At 56.2% G+C, this 15,242-nt stretch overlaps 2 protein-coding genes across 2 annotated transcripts in view; both read left to right on the forward strand.

The window, feature by feature from the left end:
- LOC306764759 (histone-lysine N-methyltransferase EHMT1-like) overlaps nucleotides 1-1,341 on the forward strand; it is a 46,543-nt gene extending 45,202 nt beyond the window's left edge. The window contains exons 20-23 of the mRNA XM_079251995.1: nucleotides 459-545; nucleotides 622-700; nucleotides 882-1,057; nucleotides 1,136-1,341. Coding sequence (XP_079108121.1) covers nucleotides 459-545; nucleotides 622-700; nucleotides 882-1,057; nucleotides 1,136-1,232 — 439 coding nt within the window. The 3' untranslated portion in view covers nucleotides 1,233-1,341. The remainder of the gene's footprint in view (nucleotides 1-458; nucleotides 546-621; nucleotides 701-881; nucleotides 1,058-1,135) is intronic.
- Nucleotides 1,342-5,039: 3,698 nt separating this feature from the next.
- cacna1ba (calcium channel, voltage-dependent, N type, alpha 1B subunit, a) overlaps nucleotides 5,040-15,242 on the forward strand; it is a gene marked incomplete at both ends in the record, with an annotated part of 173,010 nt that continues 162,807 nt past the window's right edge. The window contains 3 exons of the mRNA XM_079251176.1: nucleotides 5,040-5,293; nucleotides 6,832-6,976; nucleotides 8,276-8,415. Of these exons, the coding sequence (XP_079107302.1) occupies nucleotides 5,040-5,293; nucleotides 6,832-6,976; nucleotides 8,276-8,415 (539 nt within the window). The remainder of the gene's footprint in view (nucleotides 5,294-6,831; nucleotides 6,977-8,275; nucleotides 8,416-15,242) is intronic.

A 15,242-nucleotide genomic window follows, 5' to 3' on the forward strand; every position in this document is an offset into this window, starting at 1 on the left:
TACAGCAGATTTAAACATGTTTACAGCAGAAATAAACACGTTTACAGCAGATTTAAACACGTTTACAGCAGGAATGAACACGTTTACAGCAGATTTAAACATGTTTACAGCAGAAATAAACGCGTTTACAGCAGATTTAAACACGTTTACAGCAGGAATGAACACGTTTACAGCCTGGTACAGAAAAAAACAAACTGTAAAAAGGAAAAAAAGACGCGTTAATTAACGAGTTAATTTTCTATAAAACGCGACAACGTCTCAGTTTGTGTTTGTGTTCTCCTGGAGATAAAAGATGAACTTTAAATTGCCTTCCTGTTTTTATGGAGCTGTTTAAGTGACTGTAGAAACAACATGGCTGCCAGAGGAGGCTTAGCTTCAGCTCTGTTTCTGTTTTCCATGTGGACGTTCATCGCCGCTCGCTGCAGGAGATAATGGCCTGCTTTCCCTGCTTGTTTCAGAGTCCGGCTGCAGCTCTACCGGACGGCGGAGATGGGCTGGGGAGTGAGGGCGGTGCAGGACATCCCTCAGGGAACCTTTGTCTGCGAGTGAGGACATTTTAACGTCTGAATTCCCTGCAAGAAACATGGAAAATCTGAGCTTCTCCACTGGATGCCTCCACAGGTACGTCGGGGAGATCATCTCCGACGCCGAGGCCGACAAAAGAGACAACGACTCGTTCCTGTTCACGCTGGACAACAAGGTGAAGAACTGCTGTGAATGAGCAGACTGGATGGGAGCAGGTTTCTGTTGGCTGGTTAGCAGCAGCCGGATGTCAGCCCTACGATTTGTCAGAACGTGGGATTTAACAGCAACTTTATTGATCAGACAGGTTGGTGAATGATTTCTGATTGGCTGAGGACAGACTGTCTTGTCTCCTGCAGGTGGGAGACATCCACTGCATGGACGCCAGGCTCTTCGGTAACATCGGCCGCTTCATCAACCACCTGTGTGAGCCCAACCTGCTGGCTGTGAGGGTCTTCACCATGCACCAGGACCTCCGTTTTCCCAGGGTAGCCTTCTTCTCCAGCAGGCCCATCAAAGCTGGAGACCAGATCGGGTCAGTGACGAACAAAATGGCCACTTCTTCTCCACCTGCTCGAGTTCAGATCCCACCATGCTGTCTTTGTCCCAGCAGGCTGGACTACGGCGATAACTACTGGAGGGTGAAGAGGAAGTACTTCGGCTGCCGGTGTGGCTCGCCAAAGTGTCGCCACGCGGCCACCAGCAGCTAGCTCGCCGAGGCGTCGCCACGTGGCCGCCAGTGGATAGCTCGCCGAGGCGTCGCCACGTGGCCGCCAGTGGATAGCTCGCCGAGGCGTCGCCACGTGGCCGCCAGTGGATAGCTCGCCGAGGCGTCGCCACGTGGCCGCCAGTGGATAGCTCGCCGAGGCGTCGCCACGTGGCCGCCAGTGGATAGCTCGCCGAGGCGTCGCCACGTGGCCGCCAGTGGATAGCTCGCCGAAGTGTGGCCACGCGGATAGCTCGCCGAAGTGTGGCCACGCGGATAGCTCGCGGATAGCTCGCCGAAGCGTCGCCACGCGGATAGCTCGCGGATAGCTCGCCGAAGCGTCGCCACGCGGATAGCTTGCCGAAGCGTCGCCACACGGATAGCTCGCCGAGGCGTCGCCAGCGGATAGCTCGCCGAGGCGTTGCCACGTGGCCGCCAGTGGATAGCTCGCCGAAGTGTGGCCACGCGGATAGCTCGCCGAAGTGTGGCCACGCGGATAGCTCGCCGAAGTGTGGCCACGCGGATAGCTCGCGGATAGCTCGCCGAAGCGTCGCCACGCGGATAGCTCGCGGATAGCTCGCCGAAGCGTCGCCACACGGATAGCTCGCCGAAGCGTCGCCACACGGATAGCTCGCCGAGGCGTCGCCAGCGGATAGCTCGCCGAGGCGTCGCCAGCGGATAGCTCGCCGAGGCGTCGCCACGCGGATAGCTCGCCGAAGCGTTGCCACGTGGCCGCCAGTGGATAGCTCGCCGAAGTGTGGCCACGCGGATAGCTCGCCGAAGTGTGGCCACGCGGATAGCTCGCCGAAGTGTGGCCACGCGGATAGCTCGCCGAAGCGTCGCCACACGGATAGCTCGCCGAAGCGTCGCCAGCGGATAGCTCGCCGAGGCGTCGCCAGCGGATAGCTCGCCGAGGCGTCGCCACGCGGATAGCTCGCCGAAGCGTTGCCACGTGGCCGCCAGTGGATAGCTCGCCGAAGTGTGGCCACGCGGATAGCTCGCCGAAGTGTGGCCACGCGGATAGCTCGCCGAAGCGTCGCCACACGGATAGCTCGCCGAGGCGTCGCCACGCGGATAGCTCGCCGAGGCGTCGCCACGCGGATAGCTCGCCGAGGCGTCGCCACGCGGATAGCTCGCCGAGGCGTCGCCACGCGGATAGCTCGCTGCTGTCCCTCCGTTCGGCACTCAGAATCCCTCTTAACAGCTCTGCTTTGAGTCAGAAAGCAGTTTGAATGAAATCCTTCGTGTTTGTCTTATTTATTGTTTTTCCGTAGAAGATAAGTTTTTTAGAACCGACGGACGATAAAAACGAACAACCAGCGAGTTTTCAGACTGCAGTTCTAGTCGTACTTTTCTATGTTTTTAACCAACTTTTTACCGCCTGATTCCAATAAATAAACTTTAAAAGCATCTTTTGATCCAGTTTGTTTATTTCTCTGCTTTGCAGCTCGGCGGCTGCCAGTTGGGATGTCCAGGTTGGAGTCGTGATGATCTGTGAAAATAAAAACATCCTACAGGCTACGGGACAGTTTTAGATTGTTTTATCGCGTTTTCAGAGTTTCCCAGGTGTTTACTTCGTCTCCTCTTCACACCGTAACCGAGGGGAATTCCTTCGTAGATGTGATGGTTGATGATACTTGAACCTAGTTTCAGATGAAGGGAAAGAATCAGCATGACGAATCAGCTGTTAGACGAATCAGCTGTTAGACGACTCAGCCGTTTGATGACTCAGCAGTTTCACGAGTCAGCTGTTAGATGAGTCAGCCGTTAGATGACCCAGCAGTTTCACGAGTCAGCTGTTAGACGAGTCAGCCGTTTGATGACCCAGCAGTTTGAAGAGTCAGCTGTTAGACGAGTCAGCAGTTTGACGAGTCATCCGTTTGGTGGCTCAGCATTTTGATGACTCAGCCGTTTGACGAGTCTGCTGTTAGAGTCAGCTGTTCGACGAGTCAGCAGTTTGATGACTCAGCCGTTTGATGACTCAGCAGTTTGACGAGTCAGCAGTTTGACGAGTCAGCAGTTTGACGAGTCAGCAGTTTGACGAGTCAGCAGTTTGACGAGTCAGCTGTTCGACGAGTCAGCCGTTAGACGAGTTAGTCGTTTGAGGAGTCAGCTGTTAGACAAGTCAGCTGTTAGACAAGTCAGCTGTTAGACAAGTCAGCTGTTAGACAAGTCAGCAGTTTGACAAGTCAGCAGTTTGACGAGTCAGCAGTTTGACGAGTCAGCAGTTTCACGAGTCAGCTGTTAGATGAGTCAGCTGTTCGACGAGTCAGCAGTTTGACGAGTCAGCAGTTTGACGAGTCATCCGTTTGACAAGTTAGTCGTTTGAGGAGTCAGCTGTTCGACGAGTCAGCAGTTTGACGAGTCATCCGTTTGGTGGCTCAGCATTTTGATGACTCAGCTGTTTGACCAGTCTGCTGTTAGAGGAGTCAGCTGTTCGACGAGTCAGCAGTTTGATGACTCAGCCGTTTGATGAATCAGCAGTTTGACGAGTCAGCTGTTAGACGAGTCAGCTGTTCGACGAGTCAGCTGTTAGACGAGTCAGCTGTTAGACGAGTCAGCTGTTAGACGAGTCAGCTGTTCGACGAGTCAGCTGTTAGACGAGTCAGCTGTTAGACGAGTCAGCCGTTAGACGAGTCATCCGTTTGACAAGTTAGTCGTTTGAGGAGTCAGCTGTTAGACGAGTCAGCAATTTGATGACTCGGCGGTTTGACAAGTCAGCTGTTTAGCGTTTGGTGGAACCAATAAATATGTTTTTTGTGATTATATGAACCAGATTCAGCTGTCTTCGCTGATCATTTGACCTGACCGTTATTCATTCGTTTTTTGAGCCACTTGGTCCCATTAAGGTCGCAGGGAAGCTGGACTTTCTCCCAGCAACCACTGGTTGAGAGGAAACCAGTCCATCACAGGGACAACCATTCACACCCACTCCCAGGAACCAGTTAACCCAACATCATGTCTTTGGATGGTGGCAGGAAGCCGGAGAGAACACACACACACAGACACACGCAGAGAGAGGATACATGCAGACTCCAGACAGAAAGATCGAACCAGCGACCATGTTGCAGTGACACCACGGTGCACATGGTAGTCATGGTAACCGGACAGAAAGCTGATGAATCTCAGACCGAAACCAGAAGGAAGTTCTGATCCGGTCCTGGAGATCTGTTTGCTCCCCCTCTCCAAACTCCTCCCTCCTCTCTCTCCTCTCTCTCCTGGCTCCCTGTTGCTATGGAAACAGGGCTGGTCCAGGTGGAGCCACTGGCTGGCGTCTGGCGGGTCACGTGGGGTCTGGACTGAGAGCAGTGGGGATCGTGGCGCGTCACACCAGCCTGGCAGCTTCGTGGAAGCACTCTGTGATCTGCGTGGAACCGCGGTTGAAGCGACGGAGGAGCGATATCTCGCCGTGGATTTTTCCTCCGTGGGTCCCGCTTCGGCTGAGATCCGCAGCCGCGGCGCGCGCGGCTCCGGGTGCGCGCGCGGGTGGAAATGCGGCTGTTCGTGGAGGAAAACATGTGTTGACTCCTCACTGCTCCTCTTCTTCACTGCTCCTGTTTCCTCCTCATCTCTGTGCGCGAGGCGCGTGCGTGGACGCGCGCGAGGACTGGGGTGGGAACACCCATGGACATGACGCGTCTGAACTTTGACAGGATGGAAGTCACGCGCGTCCTTCTCCTCTTGCCGTGAATGTTGGAGTGTGCTGCACGCGACGCACGCACGCGCTCAGAGGCCGTGGCAGGAGCGCACGCGGGGCTGTGATGCTTCTTCTTCGTCCCTCTGCTGACAGTTTCCGCGTCTCTCTCCCAGCATGGCTCGCTTTGAAGAGGAGCTGTCCGGCCGCTACGCAGGCGGCAGCCCCGCGGGGCCCCGGGGGCCCAGCCGGCCGCAGGGGCCCCCGCCGGGGGGCCAGAGGGTCTACAAGCAGACCATGGCCCAGAGGGCCAGGACCATGGCGATCTACAACCCCATCCCGGTCAAACAGAACTGCCTCACCGTCAACCGGTCCCTCTTCATCTTCAGCGAGGACAACGTCATCCGGAAGTACGCCAAGAGGATCACAGAGTGGCCATATCCTCCTCCCAGTGTTCCCAGTATGACCAGCAGCAGCACGCGCACATAGAGGGGTTTACTGTCAGAGGATTAAAACTGGTCCAGTTTCAGGTTTCAGCAGCCAGAGACCAGGATCAGATGAGAGGCGCGTGCACGCCGCGCGTTCTGCCTGAACCTGCTGCTTCCTGGAAGGACTGGCTGCAGGATCCGGTCCAGACCTGGTCTGGTCTCTGGACCCTGTAGGATCCGGTCTGGTCTCTGGACCCTGCAGAATCCGGTCTGGCCTCTGGACCCTGCAGAATCCGGTCTGGTCTCTGGACCCTGCAGAATCCGGTCTGGTCTCTGGACCCTGCAGGATCCGGTCTGGTCTCTGGACCCTGCAGGATCCGGTCTGGTCTCTGGACCCTGCAGGATCCGGTCTGGTCTCTGGACCCTGCAGGATCCGGTCTGGTCTCTGGACCCTGCAGGATCCGGTCTGGTCTCTGGACCCTGCAGGATCTGGTCCGGTCTCTGTACCCTGCAGAATCTGGTCCAGTCTCTGGTCTCTGGAACCTGCAGAATCCAGTCTGGCCTCTGGACCCTGCAGGATCCGGTCTGGTCTCTGGTTTCTGGACCCTGCCGGTGCAGAACCAGTCTGGCCTCTGGACCGTGCAGGACTCGGTCCAGAGCTCGAGATCCGGTCTGGTCTCAGGACCTTGAAGAATCTGGTCTGGTTTATGGAACCTGCAGGATCTGGTCTGGCCTTTTGGAGGTTCATCTGGCTCCTGATTGGCTCAGAGGTCTGGTGATGTCAACAGTCTGGATGTTTCTTTTCATCCAAACTTGGAGCCGAACGCCGTGCTGGTTCGGGACCTGGTCCAGACCGGACTCGCTGGTGTCTTATGGGACTAGTTCTGTCCCAGCCTGCTTCGGGACCAGGGTCTGCAGCAGGTTCCGTCCCAGACCATGATACTTCCTCCAGCGGATGGAATAATTCTGGACTTTTTGTCCTGAAAGTTCCACCATTTTTCCGATTTGTTCTGTTTTTCTTCTTGGAAAACTCGTTTAACTAAAATACTAAATATGGAATCATCTCAACTAGTTCAGGCTTTATATGTTTAACTTGTGTTGTTGGATAAACTGCTTTTGTGTCAGACTGGCATCTAAAGGGTTAAAACCATGCAGATTATCCTGATTTGGTTTTTCTGGATCACTGAAGTGGATTTTGTGATTTGAATGTAAAAAAGTAGAAAAATCTGCTCATTTCTGGAGACTTTTTAGTTGGATGGAATGAAAATGTGAAACATTATGAATCTGAAACGGGATAAAAAATTTGAGAAATTTCTTTTATTTCCAGTTTTTGTAGAAAAATCTTGAAATAAACTTTCTGTTTATCTAAAATCGGTTTCATGGAAGCGACTGGAGAGGCTTAAAGCCCAAATGGAAGATAGAACCAGGAACAGCCGCTTTTCCTTCCTGTTTTCTCCTGAAATGACAGAAAAACAAACTTTTCTCTTTTTTCTCCGACTGGAGATGAAACGTAGCAACAGTTAGCTTGTGCTAAACGTTAGCCTGCCTGCTATTCCCAAAGGTTTCCTTAACATTCCCACTCCATTCGAATACATGATCCTGGCCACCATCATCGCCAACTGCATCGTGTTGGCGTTGGAGCAGCACCTGCCGGCCTCGGATAAGACCCCCATGTCGGAGCGCTTGGTGAGTAAACCTGTTGATCCTTTAGCTTCACCAGTCGGCCTCCATGTCAGGCTTTCATCTGCAGAGCGGCCGGTCTCTCAGGTGTGTCCTTACCTCAGGTTACCTGCTGCATCCTGAGCAACCAGCCGTTCCACCATGCTGCTGGTCTGATGCAGGATGCGGTTCAGCGTGGTCCTGCTGGACCGGTTCTCCTGTTCCACCATCAGGATGCGGTCCAGCGTGGTCCTGCTGGACCGGTTCTCCTGTTCCACCATCAGGATGCGGTCCAGCATGGTGCTGCTGGACCAGTTCTCCTGTTCCACCATCAGGATGCGGTCCAGCGTGGTCCTGCTGGACCGGTTCTCCTGTTCCACCATCAGGATGCGGTCCAGCGTGGTCCTGCTGGACCGGTTCTCCTGTTCCACCATCAGGATGTGGTCCAGCGTGGTCCTGCTGGACCAGTTCTCCTGTTCCACCATCAGGATGCGGTCCAGCGTGGTCCTGCTGGACCGGTTCTCCTGTTCCACCATCAGGATGCGGTCCAGCGTGGTCCTGCTGGACCGGTTCTCCTGTTCCACCATCAGGATGCGGTCCAGCGTGGTCCTGCTGGACCGGTTCTCCTGTTCCACCATCAGGATGTGGTTCAGCATGGTGGAAGGTCTTCCCTGAAAGAGACGTTGTCTGGATGGGAGCAGATGTTTCAGCATTGATGGAGCTTCCCAGATGTGGAAGCTGCCCACGCCATCGGCACTAATGCAACCCCATCCCATCAGAGATGCAGGCTGATAACAAGCTGGATGCTCCCTCTCCTCTTTAGTCTGCAGGACACGCCGTCCATGCTGTCCACAAACTATTCCACATCTTCATCCAGGTTTCCACTCAGAACATTTTAAATGAGCTTTGGTCCAGAGAAGACGGCGTGTTTCTGGATCCTCTTCACATATGATGGAGCTTTAACCTGCATGAACTGGGTTCACACTGGTTTCTGGATGAGTCCATGTACTGGTTTCCAGTAGAGAACCATGTTATAATGCAGAACATCACCAGCATCCAGCCTGGTCCCAGCTTACAGAGATTCCTTCTGATCCTCTGAATCCTCTGATGATGATGATGATGGCATCTGGACGTCTGATGAACATTTCTGTCCAGCTGGTCTCAGATTGGTGACCGCACCGAGACTCGGCGGACGTAGTGAAACAAAATTGATATTTTCCTTCAGTTTTTCACCTGAACCTAAAAGGTTTTCCCACCACGTTCATCTGATTCAGACACGGTAAAGTCGTCTCATGACTGCTTCTCGCTCTGCTTTCCTCCCAACAGGACGACACGGAGCCCTACTTTATCGGAATATTTTGCTTTGAGGCTGGCATCAAGATCATCGCCCTGGGGTTTGCGTTCCACAAAGGCTCCTACCTCCGTAATGGCTGGAACGTAATGGATTTTGTGGTGGTCCTAACAGGGTGAGTAGCGCCGGCCTAATGGCTTCTGCAGCTGCTGACTGACAGAGCTGATGGGCAGCAGCGATTAATGAGCGGACGGAGAGCGTTGCTGTGTGCATTCCTAATGATCCAGATGGCTGGATGTTCCTTCCTGTCTGAATAAACAGTCCAGATACGCCGGTGCAGTCTGAACCGGTCCAGAACCAACCAGAACACCCGTCTCAGAGCCGAGTTCTCCAACAGGAACCCTCGTCTTTTTACTGACATTTATTTCCATCCATCATTTTTCTCCAAGACGCCATGGCGATGGAAGACCGCTGCAGCCTTCTCCAGACCGTCCCAAAGATTCTCAGTCAGGTTCAGGTCTGGACTCTCCCTGTGGGAAGGTCTCCTGTTCCCAGAACCACTCTGTCACACTCTGCTTTCGCCATCTGAACACACACACACACACACACACACCTGGACCAGTAGACTGGGACAGGTAGACCTGGACCAGTAGACTGGGACAGGTAGAGGTGGACCAGTAGACCGGGACAGGTACAGGTGGACCAGTAGACTGGGACAGGTAGAGGTGGACCAGTAGACCGGGACAGGTACAGGTGGACCAGTAGACTGGGACAGGTGGAGGTGGACCAGTAGACTGGGACAGGTAGACCTGGACCAGTAGACTGGGACAGGTACAGGTGGACCAGTAGACTGGGACAGGTGGAGGTGGACCAGTAGACTGGGACAGGTAGACCTGGACCAGTAGACTGGGACAGGTAGAGGTGGACCAGTAGACCGGGACAGGTACAGGTGGACCAGTAGACTGGGACCAGGTGGAGGTGGACCAGTAGACTGGGACAGGTAGACCTGGACCAGTAGACTGGGACAGGTAGAGGTGGACCAGTAGACCGGGACAGGTACAGGTGGACCAGTAGACTGGGACCAGGTGGAGGTGGACCAGTAGACTGGGACAGGTAGACCTGGACCAGTAGACTGGGACAGGTAGAGGTGGACCAGTAGACCGGGACAGGTACAGGTGGACCAGTAGACTGGGACAGGTGGAGGTGGACCAGTAGACTGGGACAGGTAGAGGTGGACCAGTAGACTGGGACAGGTACAGGTGGACCAGTAGACTGGGACAGGTGGAGGTGGACCAGTAGACTGGGACAGGTAGAGGTGGACCAGTAGACCTGGACAGGTAGAGGTGGACCAGTAGACCTGGACCAGTAGACCGGGACAGGTACAGATGGACCAGTAGACTGGGACAGGTAGAGGTGGACCAGTAGAGGTGGACCAGTAGACCGGGACAGGTACAGGTGGACCAGTAGACTGGGACCAGGTGGAGGTGGACCAGTAGACCTGGACAGGTAGAGGTGGACCAGTAGACCTGGACAGGTAGAGGTGGACCAGTAGAGGTGGACCAGTAGACCGGGACAGGTACAGATGGACCAGTAGACTGGGACAGGTGGAGGTGGACCAGTAGACTGGGACAGGTAGAGGTTGACCAGTAGACCTGGACAGGTAGAGGTGGACCAGTAGACCGGGACAGGTAGAGGTGGACCAGTAGACCGGGACAGGTACAGGTGGACCAGTAGACTGGGACAGGTAGACCTGGACCAGTAGACTGGGACAGGTAGAGGTGGACCAGTAGACCGGGACAGGTGGAGGTGGACCGGTAGACCGGGACAGGTGGAGGTGGACCAGTAGACTGGGACAGGTGGAGGTGGACCAGTAGACTGGGACAGGTGGAGGTGGACCAGTAGACCTGGACAGGTATAGGTGGACCAGTAGAGGTGGACCAGTAGACCGGGACAGGTACAGATGGACCAGTAGACTGGGACAGGTGGAGGTGGACCAGTAGACCGGGACAGGTACAGGTGGACCAGTAGACTGGGACAGGTAGACCTGGACCAGTAGACTGGGACAGGTACAGGTGGACCAGTAGACCGGGACAGGTGGAGGTGGACCAGTAGACTGGGACAGGTGGAGGTGGACCAGTAGACTGGGACAGGTAGAGGTGGACCAGTAGACCGGGACAGGTAGAGGTGGACCAGTAGACCGGGACAGGTGGAGGTGGACCGGTAGACCAGGACAGGTGGAGGTGGACCAGTAGACTGGGACAGGTGGAGGTGGACCAGTAGACTGGGACAGGTGGAGGTGGACCAGTAGACTGGGACAGGTAGAGGTGGACCAGTAGACTGGGACAGGTAGAGGTGGACCAGTAGAGGTGGACCAGTAGACCGTGACAGGTACAGGTGGACCAGTAGACTGGGACCAGGTGGAGGTGGACCAGTAGACCTGGACAGGTAGAGGTTGACCAGTAGACCTGGACAGGTAGAGGTGCACCAGTAGACCTGGACAGGTAGAGGTGGACCAGTAGACCGGGACAGGTACAGGTGGACCAGTAGACTGGGACAGGTAGACCTGGACCAGTAGACTGGGACAGGTAGAGGTGGACCAGTAGACCGGGACAGGTACAGGTGGACCAGTAGACTGGGACAGGTGGAGGTGGACCAGTAGACTGGGACAGGTAGAGGTGGACCAGTAGACCTGGACAGGTAGAGGTGGACCAGTAGACCTGGACCAGTAGACCGGGACAGGTACAGATGGACCAGTAGACTGGGACAGGTAGAGGTGGACCAGTAGACCGGGACAGGTACAGGTGGACCAGTAGACTGGGACAGGTGGAGGTGGACCAGTAGACTGGGACAGGTAGAGGTGGACCAGTAGACCTGGACAGGTAGAGGTGGACCAGTAGACCTGGACCAGTAGACCGGGACAGGTACAGATGGACCAGTAGACTGGGACAGGTAGAGGTGGACCAGTAGACCGGGACAGGTAGAGGTGGACAGGTAGAGGTGGACCAGTAGACCGGGACAGGTAGAGGTGGACAGGTAGAGGTGGACCAGTAGACTGGGACAGGTGGACCTGGACCAGTAGACTGGGACAGGTAGAGGTGGACCAGTAGACCGGGACAGGTAGAGGTGGACAGGTAGAGGTGGACCAGTAGACTGGGACAGGTAGAGGTGGACCAGTAGACCGGGACAGGTGGAGGTGGACCAGTAGACTGGGACCAGGTGGAGGTGGACCAGTAGACCTGGACAGGTAGAGGTGGACCAGTAGACCTGGACAGGTAGAGGTGGACCAGTAGAGGTGGACCAGTAGACCGGGACAGGTACAGATGGACCAGTAGACTGGGACAGGTGGAGGTGGACCAGTAGACTGGGACAGGTAGAGGTTGACCAGTAGACCTGGACAGGTAGAGGTGGACCAGTAGACCGGGACAGGTACAGGTGGACCAGTAGACTGGGACAGGTAGAGGTGGACCAGTAGACCGGGACAGGTGGAGGTGGACCGGTAGACCAGGACAGGTGGAGGTGGACCAGTAGACCGGGACAGGTGGAGGTGGACCGGTAGACCAGGACAGGTGGAGGTGGACCAGTAGACTGGGACAGGTGGAGGTGGACCAGTAGACTGGGACAGGTGGAGGTGGACCAGTAGACTGGGACAGGTGGAGGTGGACCAGTAGACCTGGACAGGTAGAGGTGGACCAGTAGACCTGGACAGGTAGAGGTGGACCAGTAGACTGGGACAGGTAGAGGTGGACAGGTAGAGGTGGACCAGTAGACCTGGACAGGTAGAGGTGGACCAGTAGACTGGGACAGGTAGAGGTGGACCAGTAGACTGGGACAGGTAGAGGTGGACCAGTAGACTGGGACAGGTAGAGGTGGACCAGTACACTGGGACAGGTAGAGGTGGACCAGTACACCGGGACAGGTAGAGGTGGACCAGTACACCGGGACAGGTAGAGGTGGACCAGTAGACCTTGACAGGTAGAGGTGGACCAGTAGAGGTGGACCAGTAGACCGGGACAGGTACAGGTGGACCAGTAGACTGGGACAGGTGGAGGTGGACCAGTAGACTGGGACAGGTAGAGGTGGACCAGTAGACTGGGACAGGTGGAGGTGGACCAGTAGACTGGGACAGGTAGAGGTGGACCAGTAGACCGGGACAGGTAGAGGTGGACCAGTAGACTGGGACAGGTAGAGGTGGACCAGTAGAGGTGGACCAGTAGACCGGGACAGGTAGAGGTGGACCAGTAGACTGGGACCAGGTGGAGGTGGACCAGTAGACTGGGACAGGTAGAGGTGGACCAGTAGACTGGGACAGGTAGAGGTGGACCAGTAGACTGGGACAGGTAGAGGTGGACCAGTAGACCGGGACAGGTAGAGGTGGACCAGTAGACTGGGACAGGTAGAGGTGGACCAGTAGAGGTGGACCAGTAGACCGGGACAGGTACAGGTGGACCAGTAGACTGGGACCAGGTGGAGGTGGACCAGTAGACCTGGACAGGTAGAGGTGGACCAGTAGACTGGGACAGGTAGAGGTGGACCAGTAGACCTGGACAGGTAGAGGTGGACCAGTAGACTGGGACAGGTACAGGTGGACCAGTAGACTGGGACAGGTAGACCTGGACCAGTAGACTGGGACAGGTAGAGGTGGACCAGTAGACCGGGACAGGTACAGGTGGACCAGTAGACTGGGACAGGTAGACCTGGACCAGTAGACTGGGACAGGTAGAGGTGGACCAGTAGACCGGGACAGGTACAGGTGGACCAGTAGACTGGGACAGGTAGACCTGGACCAGTAGACTGGGACAGGTAGACCTGGACCAGTAGACTGGGACAGGTAGAGGTGGACCAGTAGACCGGGACAGGTGGAGGTGGACCGGTAGACCGGGAAAGGTGGAGGTGGACCAGTAGACTGGGACAGGTACAGGTGGACCAGTAGACTGGGACAGGTAGACCTGGACCAGTAGACCGGGACAGGTGGAGGTGGACCGGTAGACCGGGACAGGTGGAGGTGGACCAGTAGACTGGGACAGGTGGAGGTGGACCAGTAGACCGGGACAGGTGGAGGTGGACGTGGACCAGTAGACCGGGACAGGTACAGGTGGACCAGTAGACCTGGACAGGTAGAGGTGGACCAGTAGACTGGGACAGGTAGAGGTGGACCAGTAGACTGGGACAGGTAGAGGTGGACCAGTAGACTGGGACAGGTGGAGGTGGACCAGTAGACTGGGACAGGTAGACCTGGACCAGTAGACTGGGACAGGTACAGGTGGACCAGTAGACTGGGACAGGTAGACCTGGACCAGTAGACTGGGACAGGTAGAGGTGGACCAGTAGACCGGGACAGGTGGAGGTGGACCAGTAGACTGGGACAGGTAGAGGTGGACCAGTAGACTGGGACAGGTAGAGGTTGACCAGTAGACCGGGACAGGTAGAGGTGGACCAGTAGACCGGGACAGGTACAGGTGGACCAGTAGACTGGGACAGGTAGACCTGGACCAGTAGACTGGGACAGGTAGAGGTGGACCAGTAGACTGGGACAGGTGGAGGTGGACCGGTAGACCGGGACAGGTGGAGGTGGACCAGTAGACTGGGACAGGTGGAGGTGGACCAGTAGACCGGGACAGGTAGAGGTGGACAGGTAGAGGTGGACCAGTAGACTGGGACAGGTAGAGGTGGACCGGTACAGGTGGACCAGTAGACTGGGACAGGTATAGGTGGACCAGTAGACTGGGACAGGTAGAGGTGGACCGGTACAGGTGGACCAGTAGACTGGGACAGGTAGAGGTGGACCGGTACAGGTGGACCAGTAGACTGGGACAGGTAGAGGTGGACCAGTAGACTGGGACAGGTAGAGGTGGACCGGTACAGGTGGACCAGTAGACTGGGACAGGTAGAGGTGGACCAGTAGACCGGGACAGGTAGAGGTGGACAGGTAGAGGTGGACCAGTAGACTGGGGCAGGTAGAGGTGGACCGGTACAGGTGGACCAGTAGACTGGGACAGGTAGAGGTGGACAGGTAGAGGTGGACCAGTAGACTGGGACAGGTAGAGGTGGACCGGTAGACCGGGACAGGAAGAGGTGGACCGGTACAGGTGGACCAGTAGACTGGGACAGGTAGAGGTGGACCAGTAGACCGGGACAGGTGGAGGTGGACGTGGACCAGTAGACCGGGACAGGTACAGGTGGACCAGTAGACCTGGACAGGTAGAGGTGGACCAGTAGACTGGGACAGGTAGAGGTGGACCAGTAGACCGGGACAGGTGGAGGTGGACCAGTAGACTGGGACAGGTAGACCTGGACCAGTAGACCGGGACAGGTGGAGGTGGACCGGTAGACCGGGACAGGTGGAGGTGGACCAGTAGACTGGGACAGGTGGAGGTGGACCAGTAGACCGGGACAGGTGGAGGTGGACGTGGACCAGTAGACCGGGACAGGTACAGGTGGACCAGTAGACCTGGACAGGTAGAGGTGGACCAGTAGACTGGGACAGGTAGAGGTGGACCAGTAGACTGGGACAGGTAGAGGTGGACCAGTAGACTGGGACAGGTGGAGGTGGACCAGTAGACTGGGACAGGTAGACCTGGACCAGTAGACTGGGACAGGTACAGGTGGACCAGTAGACTGGGACAGGTAGACCTGGACCAGTAGACTGGGACAGGTAGAGGTGGACCAGTAGACCGGGACAGGTGGAGGTGGACCAGTAGACTGGGACAGGTAGAGGTGGACCAGTAGACTGGGACAGGTAGAGGTTGACCAGTAGACCGGGACAGGTAGAGGTGGACCAGTAGACCGGGACAGGTACAGGTGGACCAGTAGACTGGGACAGGTAGACCTGGACCAGTAGACTGGGACAGGTAGAGGTGGACCAGTAGACTGGGACAGGTGGAGGTGGACCGGTAGACCGGGACAGGTGGAGGTGGACCAGTAGACTGGGACAGGTGGAGGTGGACCAGTAGACCGGGACAGGTAGAGGTGGACAGGTAGAGGTGGACCAGTAGACTGGGACAG

Source organism: Telmatherina bonti (assembly GCF_933228915.1).
Source record: "Telmatherina bonti genome assembly, chromosome: 13".
In the NCBI taxonomy this organism is placed as follows: Eukaryota; Metazoa; Chordata; class Actinopteri; order Atheriniformes; family Telmatherinidae; genus Telmatherina; species Telmatherina bonti.